The sequence below is a fragment of the Artemia sp. Qi Xiang Cuo genome, chromosome 10 (genome assembly GCF_049724085.1).
Source record: "Artemia sp. Qi Xiang Cuo chromosome 10, ASM4972408v1, whole genome shotgun sequence".
NCBI classification, from domain to species: Eukaryota; Metazoa; Arthropoda; class Branchiopoda; order Anostraca; family Artemiidae; genus Artemia; species Artemia sp. Qi Xiang Cuo.
Window position 1 is genome coordinate 57,681,575 of NC_142803.1, and position 13,008 is coordinate 57,694,582.

A 13,008-nucleotide genomic window follows, 5' to 3' on the forward strand; every position below is an offset into this window, starting at 1 on the left:
GTGAAAAAAAAAAAAAAAAAAAAAACCAATTTTGCGAAACTTTCAAAAATAGTTTTGCAAATTACCTAGAATTTTTGCTCTACTAAATAATCTGAATTAGATGAAAGGATATTAAACGAAGATGATTTTAAATTTGACTTTGTCTGGTAGTCTGAGTCAACTTCCTTATACCCAAACAAGGCCGTACCCAGGATTTTCTTCTTTTTTTTGGGGGGGGGGGGGGAAGGGGTTACTCAAGGATTTTTTTTGGGGGAGCAGAGTTACACAAAAAAGCGCTAAAAAAATTTGTTTATATCCATTTCTGTTACGTTTTTATGAGTCAGACAAACGTTTTTTTTTGGGGGGGGGGAGGGGGGTTCAAACCCACCTACCGCCTGGAAACGGCCTTGTACCTAAGGCACCCAAAACCCTCCCTATTTCCAAGAAGTTCCCCATAAACAAGGCCTTTCCTTTATCCGAGCCATTTTCTATACCCAAGACCTACTCTAAACCCAAAAGACTTTCTGTGCCCAAAGCATTCTCTAAATCCGAAACATTTTCTATACCCAATATTTTTTCAATAGGTAAGATATTTCCTGTATTCGAGATATTCCCTACACCCAAGGCACTTCCTATACCCAACGCCTTCCTTATACACAAGGTCTTCCCTACATTTAGGGCATTTCCCTTGCCCAAGAGCTTCCCTTTACTTAAGGCCTTACCTACATCGGAGCAATTCCCTATACCCAAGAGGTTCCCTATATTCAGGACCCAGGATCTGACAGATGATGGTAAGGTTATTATTGTCCAGACATAGCAGATGGCTGCCTCCTCTCCCTGAAGTCTTTGATCATCACATGCGGGCTATTGTAGATTACGTTCCGATTACAAAATCAAAACAACAAAAATGAGATCAGAAATAACAAAGGTAATTTATTGAAATAGATACAGTATGCTAAGTAAAACAACGATTTAAAACAAATAAATAACATTAAATAACTTACAACGAACCTCATTTGAAAATCAAGCGAACGATAAAATCATTTTATATGTAAAGATGAAGACAACGACAATTTTACTAAGTGTTTACATTTTAAGTGTTTGTGTGTTTAGCTTTTCATCTGCAATAAGAAATAGTTGTCTAGAATCTTCACAACCCAACATGGGCCAAAGGTTGTTTTGTCTGATCGACACGGAGCCTACAGGGAAACTGTAAAAGAAAGATGTGGTTGTATCGATTTATTGTGCAGAAAATCAAAATTATGTCCGTTGATCCGATATACTCTCAAGACGCTCTGCTTACCTCTATTAATAAAGAAAATAAGGAAATAATACCTTTTGTATTAATTCGCAGATTCTAATTTTTTTTTAGACAAACAAAGAAGAAAAAATAAAAAATTACCAAACAGCTAAAGGAAACGACATTGAACAAGCAACAGCGAGAATTACGTTGAATGGTGAACGAAAATGTTGCACAACGGAATCTGCATTTAGAAGACAAATAGAAAATTTCAATGAAACGAAGGAACGTGTCATAAGCTTATACCATCTGTGAAGGATAAACAGGATAGAAGAATTGAATTGACGCCAGAACTTCTTAATTCACTTGAAATTGCTGTTTTCCCACTCTATGACTTAAAACTAATAAATAACATGATAATTATACTAATAGCCTACGTAATTTAGATTTAAATATTCCAGTGTATATGCAATAGCCAATGCCTGGTTGTTTCTGAACTATTGAAAAACCTAATGCATCTATCAGGGTCGTATCTAGGATATTCTTTTCAGTGGGTGTTTAGCACAAGGATTTTTTCGGGGGGAGGGGGGTTTAAACAAAAAAAAATCTAAAAAAACGCATAATAAATTGCTCATATCCATTTTTGTTACGTTTTTACGAGTCAGACAAACATTTCAGGGGGGGTCAAATCACCTACACCCCCCCCCCCTGGATACAGCCTTGGTATCTATGATTTCACGCGATATTACAAAAGAGGCGGAATGAATCCGAACAGCTAAAGCAAATGAAATGGAAAATGTCTGAAGTAATGATGAACGAAAATGAAGCACAACAGGAATCACAAAAGAATGAAACAATAATTACGCTAATACATAATTTATATAAATCAGAGATTATTCTACAACATGATGAATGAATCCAAACTAGCTAAAGTAAAAGCCATGGAAAAAATGCCTGAGGTAATGATTAACGTAAATGTACGATATCTACAGTTAGGCGACAGGCAATAACAACCATCACAACGAATCACAAATGCAAATGTTGAACAATGAAATCTGCGGTTAGAATACAATTGATAGCAAGGATCACAAGGAATAGCAAACGAAATCTGCGGTTGGAAGAGAAGCAACAGCTAGAATCACAACAAATCAAAAGAAAATACAAATTCTATAAAATGTATGATACTGTGGAAGGATAAACAGGAAGGAGGAATGGAATTCGAGCACGGGATTTCTTAACTCAATTCTAATTGCTAATTTTCTACATGACTTAGAACTAAAGAATTATATAATATTTATACTACGACCAGGGCCTGAGGGAAGATCAGGCTCCTGGTATATGTAAATACATATGGCGCGTAGCCAGTTGTGGTTGCTCTTTATCTAGAAAAAATCGCTTTATCCAGGGCCTGAGGGAAGATCAGGCTCCTGGTATATGTATATACATATGGCGCGTACCCAGTTGTGGTTGCTCTTTATCTAGAAAAAAATCGCTTTATCCAGGGCCTGAGGGAAGATCAGGCTCCTGGTATATGTATATACATATGGCGCATAGCCAGTTGTGGTTGCTCTTTATCTAGAAAAAATCGCTTTATCCTTCATCATCTTCCTATTCTATTTCGTTGAGAGCTCAGACGTTTGGCCTACATACATCTTTTACCTGCTGAAAAATGAAACTTTTTCTACCAGAAAACATTTTACATAGAACATCTCATTAGAATCATGCTATAATATTACTTTTGATTTCTATTGTGAACTGAATTATTGAATAAAAAGCAAGAATTACAAATTTTCGTTGGAATCTTAAAGAATATAGCCTACTTAGTAATAAAATTTACAAACACCTGAAAAAAAAAATACAAAAGCAATTGAGAAAAATTAATGACTCGAAACCAATTTCAGATTTCAACTTTTCTTTGAAGAAATCAAACATTTAGTTGTTTTTGTCACAAAATATTTTGATTTTTCGTTCTTCAGGAACATTTTAACTTAAATCAGCATTTTTTAATTTAAAGTAGATGAAATTGTTTCTATGATTGTTCCATTGCGATCAAAGAGGTTATTCCATATGATCTGTACTCACTTTTTATCTTACCAGCATAAGCCATTCTGGGAGGGATAAAAAATTAGTTAAAAGAGAGGGATACGCAGGGAGAGGGATCTACAGTCTTTTCTTTTTGAAATCTCAATCCATGTCTGAAACTACTTTAGTTTTCCAAGAGTGATTTTTAGACTTGTCTTTGCAGAACATCAATCAATTAGTAAAATATTGTAAGAACAAACTAAAATAACGAATATCATAACTATGGTAGACAGTTGGGACACTTAAAATATATAGTAGATTCTTTTTATTAAATACAAAATTAGAAATTATTAGATTAGATACAACCCAATAGAAAGAAGATTACTCTCACATCCAGTATAAAAAAAACACAAACAGAAATTTAAAATTAATTGACTAAAAATACCTGCTAATGCAAAATTTTCACTTCCAAACACTACTTAACACATCCCCATCGTCAACTACTGATTCCCCCCCCCTAGTGTTTAAGAAAGACCTCCAATAAGAGCAGAAATACTCAAAGCGAATAAGGCCCTGAAGAACAACAACTTCCCAGGCCCGGATAGTCTCCCCCTGGATATATACAAGCAGTGCCCCGAAAACACAGCAGAGTAGCTCCATGGTATCCTTGAGGAAGTATGGAGGACCAATACTACAATACAATACGAAGTATGGAGGACTAAGTCTAATTGACATTGTGGTAAACATTTTTGGGATTATCCTCCTTCAAGGGGATAACCGCTTCAAGGGGGAAAGGCAGAAAAGAACCCGTGAAAACCAAGCCAGTTTCCATCCTGGTAAAGCCTGCGCTGAAAATATTTTTGCACTCCGCCTCATTATCCAGCAGTTTGAAAGGTATAATTTTCCCCTGATTCTGATATTTCTGGACTTCGTTTCCACTTTTGACTTGCTCACAAGCCAAAAACTTTGGCAAATTCAAGAAAATGACAGAATACCCCTGAAATTTGTTGAACTGCTTAAAGCATAGTACAAGGGGTCTTTGAGCCGAGTCAAGTTTAAGGAGAAGGGACTGAAGAATTTTATCCGGTATGGTTTGGATTAAAATGACAAGGCTGCGTCCTGTCGCCGACTATGTTTAACTACTGTAGTAACTGGATGCTTGAAAATGCAATATATTTTCATCCAGGAGTTCAGATTGAACAAAACTCTTCACTTGGAAACCTTGAATACGCTGGTGATGTTGGAATCCTCTCGAACCCAGAGAAAGCCCAAACTATGCTCGATGATGTGGTTACTTGGGCAGATCGCAAGTCCGTACAAGAAAGACAAAATTCATGGCAATAAATAACTCTGATCCTATTTCGTCAACTGTAAATCAAGTACAATTGGAACAGGTCGACAGATTCACATACTTTGGCTCGAAACTTTATACTGATGAATCTTAAGACGTCGATATTCAAAAGCGACTACAGAAAGCACAGGCGGCCTTTGCTTCCCTGAGAAAACCATTGTGGAACCGGCGTGAAACTAGTGTAGGAACTGAAGTCCAAGTCTACCTGTCATTGGTTCGAACAATCCTTTTTTATGGATGCGAAACTTGGTCAGTAAAGGACTACATGAAAATGCATTGAAGGTGTTTGAGTATACCTGTCTGCATAGAATCCTTAGGATAAACCTGAATGATCGAATATTAAATGTGGAAATACGACGAATGTGTGGTACTAAGAGATGTGTTGCCATCATGATCAAGGAGCGTCGTCTAAGATGGTTGAGCCACGTCTTACGGAGGCCAACAGAGTACTTGCCTCGCCGAATCCTTATAGCTGAGCCACTTAGCTCATGGAAGGTACACCAAGGGGGATAGAAGAAAAACTGGCGGAACTTGGTTAAATCAGACCTTGAACCTATTGGGGGGTTCAGAAAGTTCGGTCACACATGGACATAAAGTTCAGTCAACTAATTGGCTCGCATTTGCATAGCAGCTGGCAGCAGACCACACTATATGGTTCAAACAGGTCTCGAAGACCCTTGATGCCGGGCAAGGTGAGAATGCCTGATTCCCGCCACAAGTACAAGTAAGTAAGCAATGCTTGAGCATCAGTACTTTGGAAATACGGCTTCTTTTTAGTAAATTCTAGTAGACACTTTTTTTTTAGTAAATTCGAAATTATTAGATTAGATAAACAAAAAAACATACAGACAGAAATTTCCTATTGTTTGACTAAAAATACCTGTTGATGGAAAATTTTAACATTTTTCAATGAAATACTTAAAAAACAAATTAGCAATATTTGAGCACCGATACTTTGGAAATACACATGCTATAAACAAACCAACTTGAAAATAGGGCTTTTCAATGGATTCCTCCATTAAAACTACTCATCAAATGGCCCAAGTGAAAGAATTTCATTTTACCAATTCGACACTCCTAGGGCTTTCCCCTAGAGTGACTTGTTTGATGTACTTTCAAATTGCCCATGTGAGAAAATTTTTTCTCGCAAATTTTACACTCATAAGCTTTCTCCCTGAAGTGAACTCTTGGATGTACTTTCAAGTTGCCCAACCAAGAGTATTTCTTCCCGCAAATTTTACATTCCTAGGACTTTACCCTAGAGTAACTTGTTTGATGTACTTTCAAATTGCCCATGTGAGAGGATTTCTTTCTAAAAATTTAACACTCCTAGGGCTGTTCCCAAGAGTGACTTGTATGATGTACTTTCAAATTGCTCATGTGAGAGAATTTTTTATCGCAAATTTTACACTCATTAGATTTTTCCCTGGAGTGAATTCTTTGATGTACTTTCAAGTTGCCCAGCCGAGAGAATTTCTTCCCGCAAATTTTACATTCCTAGGACTTTTCCCTAGAGTAACCTGTTTGATGTACTTTCAAATTACCCATGTAAGAGGATTTCTTTTTACAAATTTAACACTCCTAGGGCTGTTCCCTAGAGTGACTTGTTTGATGGACTTTCAAATTGCCCAAGTGAGAGAATTTCTTCTCGCAAATTTTACACTCATATGGCTTTTCCCCTGAGTGAATTCTTTGATGTATTTTCAAATTGCCCATCCGAGAGAATTTCTTCTTGCAAATTTTACAGCCATAGGGCTTTTCCCCGGAGTGAATTCTTTGATGAAGTTTGAGGGTGCTCCTCTGAGTGAATTTTTTCTCACAGATTTTACACTCATGGGGTTTTTCTCCAGAATGAATTCTTTGATGGGATTTCAAATTGCTCAAATGCGAGAATTTTTTAATACAAATTTCACATTCATGGGATTTTTCACCAGAGTGAATTATTTGATGCGATTTCAAATCCTCTTTACGGGAGAATTTTCTCCAACAGATTTCACACTCATAGGGTTTTTCCCCAGAATGAATTCTTTTATGCGATTTCAAATTGGTCAAATGAGAAAAAGATTTCTTACAGATATCACATTCATGGGGTTTTTCCCCAGTGTGAACTCTTAAATGCGATTTCAGGGTGCTCCTCTCAGCAAATTTTTTCTCACAAATTTCACACTCATGGGGTTTTTCCCCTGTATGAACCCTATGATGTGTTTTCAGAGCGTTAATCTGAGAAAAATTTTTCTCACAAATTTTGCATTTGTAAGGTTTTTCCCCAGAGTGAATTCTTTGGTGCAATTTCAATTGAACAAAACGCAGGAATTTTTTCTTACAAGTTTCACATTCATGGGGTTTTTTCCCGGAATGAATTCTTTGATGCAATTTTAAATTGTTCATTTCAGCAAATTTTTTCTCGCAGCTTTTACACTCATAGGGTTTTTCCCCAGAATGAACTCCTTGATGTTGTCTTAGGGCGCTCATTTGAGCAAATTGTTTGCCACAAATCTTGCACACATAGGGTTTTTCCCCCGTGTGAAGTCGTTGGTGTGATTTCAGGGTGCTCATATGAGCAAATTTTTTCTCACAAACTTCACACTCGTAAGGTTTTTCTCCAGAGTGAGTTTTTTTATGGATTTTCAGATGACACATACGTGAGAATCTTTTCTTACAAACTTCACACTCGAAGGAATTTTTTGTAGAATGAACTCTTAAATGCAATTTAAATTGGCCTATCTGGAAAAAAAATTTCTCACAAATTTCACACTCATAGAGTTCTTCCTTATTGGACGATGCAACCCCTGCAAACTCGTTCTTGTAATCCGAAAAGGGAATCTTGACATCTGGAACAGAAAGAACATGAATCTTCGGCAGTCCACAAACAAGATATAATAGGCACATTAAACAAACAGCCAACACAACAATAACGCAGCCACACGGGCTATATAAGCATCTAATTTCTTAGGGTTTTTTTTCAAAAACAAAAACAAAAAACAAACAAACTGAAGACCATTCTCATTTACTTTAAAAACCTTGACATGTCCAAAATTTCCGTTCCATCAAAATCCACAAGATACAAGCAGCAATTAGAATCTCGAAAATGACTGTCGATGGTCAATAATAAATTGTTTTCTTAATTGGGAGGGCCAGTGGAACTGCAAATATTGTGATAGATATCCCACTAGTGCTGACAAAATACAGAGGTGTAAGTTTTCACTATATTATTTTTTTTTTCAAAAATGACATTGTCGATGGTCAATAATAAATTGTTTTCATAGTTGGGAGGGCCAGTGGAACTGCACATATTGTGATAGATATCCCACTAGTTTTGACAAAATACAGAGGTGCAAGTTTTACCTATATTATTTTTTCTGCTACTTCATATGTAAGGGGTGGCCGTAGTGACGTTCGAAGGGTTGTTACGATGGCAAATTGAAAGTTTTTTGAAGAATTAAAAGTTCAACATTTTTCTTCTCTGATCAATCGAAACGTTTTTTTGTTTTTTTAACTAGGCTCCAATTAGGAGTTTACCCAATGCAAAGTATAGTGATGACTTAAATAAAAAGGCCTTATTTGCTTCCAGGTCATCTACACAGGATATTTGCTATATATTGAAAATAGCTTTGGGGATGAATTTGAAATATGCAGGTACTGTTTATGAGATGATGGGGAGGGAGGGAAGGGGTTTTTGTCGTGGAGGGAGCGGAGTGATTCACACAATTGTGTCTTTTATCTTAGAAACATTTGTGTATTGGATATCCACGGTTAAGCAGCAAGGTCAATAACTTTGTTTTGCTAGGTAATCAAAATGACTGTCTATTCGACATTTTTTTACTCAAAGGTGTCTACGCGATGGCTCCGGTTCTTTTGAAAATGTACCAGGAAAATTTTCAATTTATAAGAAGTATAATGCCCAGGGGCAAATTTTGAGGCAAAACATCGCCCTAGGGTTTGGAGCAAAAGCCTCATTGACCTACCCCCCCCCCTTCTCCCTGAAAAAATATACACATTAAAATAAGCTCCTTCCCCATCACAATTTAATCAAAGCCGTCTTTACACCCTCCCAAAAAGTTCCCATTTCCCTTAAATTTTCCTTACGACTTCCTCCCACCCCAACAATGAACGACCTGCTTTCCGTTAAGCCTAGACGGTTGGCCGAAAAGGACAATACTTGGCAATATGTCATCCTTCATCTACAGAAGGTGTACTAGCCATCTCAACTTTTCTTTCATTGCAGCCCAAGGTGGCGGGAATGAACCACGCTTTTCGTAATGCCCACTCTTTGAGATACGGTCTGTCAGTTGGGTACCCTAAACAATCTGTAGGCAAATTCTATGGAAAACATCTAGGAAATCTTTCTCCGTTTTAAAGAGCGCCAATAATTCAGAGCCATATTGGACCACTGTTGTCAGTGTAGCTTCCAATATTCCAGCCTTGGTTCGCAGTCCTATCTTCCTATCCTTCCAAACTTTTTCCAAAAGTGAATCAAACCATGGGCCTTGCCTCTTCTACTTTTAAAATCTTCACTAGACTCACCGTCTTTACTAATAAATTAATTAAACAAACTTTTTCCACAAAATAAGTTTTTCAAAGAAAAGTAAAGAACCCCATTAAACCAAAAATGAGCACGAATAAAATAAAATAATCTACCAAGCGTGAAACTACCACAAATGAGCATCGATAAATAAATGAAACCCAAAACGAACAGAAACTACAATAAATAACCGGAGTCAACTCAAAACCAGCAGAAATCAACCTGATATTTTGCACTTTAACTGAAAAAATTTTTACTTTCTTAACTTTAATAAATCAAATAATATTAACATTTTGATTATTAAATATGAGTATATGTATATTAAACAGACAATGCACATTCATTTGTATTTTTTCCAGTAAAGTGTAAATTATGTTCCAGCCTTGGGATGGTTTTGAGCCCTACTAATGTTAATTTCAGCTCGTTTTGAGTTTGACTCGGTTATTTATTGTAATTTCTGTTCGTTTTGGGTTTCATTTATTTATCGATGGTGATTTGTGGTAGTTCCACGCTTGGTAAATTATTTTATTTTTGCTCATTTTTGGTTTAATAGGGTTCTTTACTTTTCTTTGAAAAACTTATTTTGTAGAAAGTTTTTTCAATTAATTTCTATTCGTTTTATATTGACATAGTCTTTTCAGGGAAAAAAAAATTCTTTAAATCTATTTGTTTTTTAAAGACTTTATAGTTTAGCCTGCTATTTGTATGCTGGAGAAAAATTTTCAGCAATTTTTAACAACATACACACTTTTAAAAATTTGGACATAAATTTAGAAATGGTGGGCTTGAGAAGAGTGTTAGTTGCCCTCCAATCCCTTCCGATTATTAAAAAGGGCACTAGCCCTTTCAATTTCCAATCGAATTCGATTGGAAATTGAATTTCCTTTTCGAAGTTTCTACGACAAAGCTTTCTACAGAAACCTTATATACCCCAAGGCATAACTTACAGTCCTTGACCTGAGGGCTGTGAGGGGGGTTGTCATCCTCAAAGACATATTTTCCGAACCTTTCAACTACGTTGAACAAAATGGCTATCTCAAAATTTTGATTGGATGTGTTTGGGGACATGGTGGGCGTGAGAGGGGGGTTTCTTGCCATCCCATCACTTTCGACTATTGAAAAGGGCACTAGCCGTTTCAATTTTCAATCGAATGAATCATTTTCGAAAATTATACGACAGCTTTCTATAATAAAAAAACCATATATACCCCCAGGGCATAACTTACAAACCTTGTCCTGAGGGGTCGGAGAGGGATGTCATCCTCAAAAACATATTTTCCAGACTCCTTAACAATGTCGAAGAAAATAACTCTTAAAATTTTGACTAAATATGTTTGGAAATATGATGGATGTGAGAGGGTTGTTAGTTGTCGTCCAATAACTTTCGACTATTAAAAAGGGCACAAGCCCTTCTAATTTCCAATCGAATGAGCCCTCTTTGAAGTTTCTACAACATCGCTATCTATAAAAAACCTTATATGCCCCCAGGGCATAACTTACAACCCTTGCCCCGAGGGTTCGGAGGAGGTTATCATCCTCCAAGACCTAATTTCTAAAACTTTTAAATACGTTGAACAAAATGGCTATCTAAAATTTTGATTGGATGTGTTTGGGGAAAAGGTGGGCATGAGAGGGGGGTTAGTTGCCCTTAAATACCTTTCGACTATTAAAAAGGAATCTAGCCCTTTGAATTTCCAATCGAGGGAGCCCTTTTTCAAGTTTCTACGACAAAGCTTTCAATAAAAACCTTATATGCCCACAGGGAGAGCTTTCAACTACTTTGAACAAAATGGCTATCTTAGAATTTTGGTTGGATGTGTTTGGATAAATGGTGGGCGTGGAAGGGTGTTAGTTGCCTTCCAATCACTTTCGACTATTAAAAAGGGCACTAGCCATTTCAATTTCCAATCAAAAGAGCCTCTTTAGAACTTTCTACGACAATGCTTTCTATAAAAAAAACCTTGTATGCTTCCAGGGCATAACTTACATCCCTTTCCCTGAGGGCTGTGGGGGTTGTCATCCTCAAAGACCTGATTTTCAGAGCCTTCAACTACGTTGAACAAACTGGCTATCTCAAAATTTAGATTGGATGTGTTTGGGGAAAAGGTGGGCTTGAGAGGGGGGCTAGTTGCCCTCCAATCACTTTCGACTATTAAAAAGGGCACTAGCCCTTTGCATTTCCAATCGAACGAGCCTTTTTTAAAGTTTCTACGACAATACTTTCTATAAAAACCGTACATGCCCCCAGGGCATAACTTAGAACCCTTGCCCTAAGGGCTGTGGGGGAGTGTCCTCCTCAAAATCATAATTTCTATTTGGAAATTAACTACGCTGAACAAAATGGCTATCTTAAAATTTTGATTGGATGTGTTTGGGGAAATGGTGGGTTTTGAAGGGGTGTTAGTTGCCTTCCCATCATTTTTGACTATTAAGAAGGGCATTAGCCATTTCAATTTCCAATCAAATAAGCCCTTTTTGAAGTTTCTACGACAACACTTTCTATAAAAAAAAAAACCTTATATGCCCCCAGGGCATAACCCAAAACCCTTGCCCTGAGGGCTGTGTGTGTGTGGGGGGGGTCTCCTCAAAGACCTAATTCCAGAACTTTCAACTACATTGAACAAAATAACTATCTCAAAATTTTGATTGGATGTGTTGGGGGAAAAGGTGGGCGTGAGAGGGGGGTTAGTTGCCCTCCACTCACTTTTAGCCCTTTGAATTTCCAATTAAATGAGGCTTCTTTGAAGTTTCTACGACAACGCTTTCTATAAAAATCTTATATGCCCCCAGGGCATAACTTAGAACCTTTGCCCTAAGGGCTGTGGGGGAGTGTCCTCCTCAAAATCATAATTTCTATCTGGAAATCAACTACGCTGAACAAAATGACTATCTCAAAATTTTGATTGGATGTGTTTAGAGAAATAGTGGGTGTGAAAGGGGTGTTAGTTGCCTTGCAATCACTTTTGACTATTTAAAAGGGCACAAGCCACTCCAATTTCCAAACGAATGAGCCCTTCTCGAAGTTTCTACGACAACTCCTTCGATACAAAGTGCCCTGGTCTAAGACCAAGAACCAACAAATAAATAAATAATACATTGTGTCAACATCGTTCTTTACTTAGGCAGCGCTATTGCGCTGCCTATGATACTGCCAAGGTATGTGAAGCTCTCCTATATATCCTAGTAGCTTGTATTGATCCTGCCAGTCTTCGGTCTACAATAGCATAATCGATAAGGTTTGCTGTCTTACCATCACGCGAATACCATGTTAACTTATGGGCCATTTTATGACCAAACACTGTATTGGTTATGACAAGATTGTTATACCTACAAAATTGCAAAAGTCTGTAGCCATTACTGTTTTCTTTTCCCACACTAAATTTATCAGGGATAGGATCTCATCTATCCCTATTTCCACCGACCTGGGCGTTAAGATCCCCAAGTAAAACAAAATATTTCTACCTAAGACCCTGTCTATTTGCTCCTGTAACTGTAAGTATAATTCATTTGAGTCACTAGTATCTCCGTCAGTCGGTTCTACAGGGGCATATACTACTATAACTGATACCCTGAACTTTTTAGTTATAAAATGAACGATTAGCATTATATTATTAATACCTTCCCGACCTAAAAAGGACTTAACAGCTTCCTTATTCATCTTGAGCCCAACTCCCTCTCTATGTGCCCCATCCTTCCTGTCTCACTAAATAAATTCTATATCATCTACTTTCATGTTTCCTGCCGATGGAATATGAGTTTCTGAAACTTCTAATAAGTCCAGTTCGAAGCGTCAGAATTCGTCAGTCAAAATGTCAATATGACAGTTATTTTTAACATTCCAAGTTGCAAATTTTATATTCTTTATATCACTGAAATTATTTTTAGCCTCAGGAA

The 13,008-nt window shown here is 37.1% G+C and overlaps 1 protein-coding gene across 2 annotated transcripts in view; it reads right to left on the bottom strand.

Annotated features, from left to right (window-relative positions):
- Window positions 1–4,021: 4,021 nt before the first annotated feature.
- Window positions 4,022–13,008, bottom strand: part of LOC148947937 (uncharacterized) — a 28,867-nt gene continuing 19,880 nt past the window's right edge. For both annotated transcript variants that reach the window (XM_089095575.1, XM_089095574.1), the window contains exon 4: window positions 4,022–7,423. In XM_089095575.1, the coding sequence (XP_088951701.1) occupies window positions 6,174–7,423 (1,250 nt within the window). In that variant the 3' untranslated portion in view covers window positions 4,022–6,173. The remainder of the gene's footprint in view (window positions 7,424–13,008) is intronic.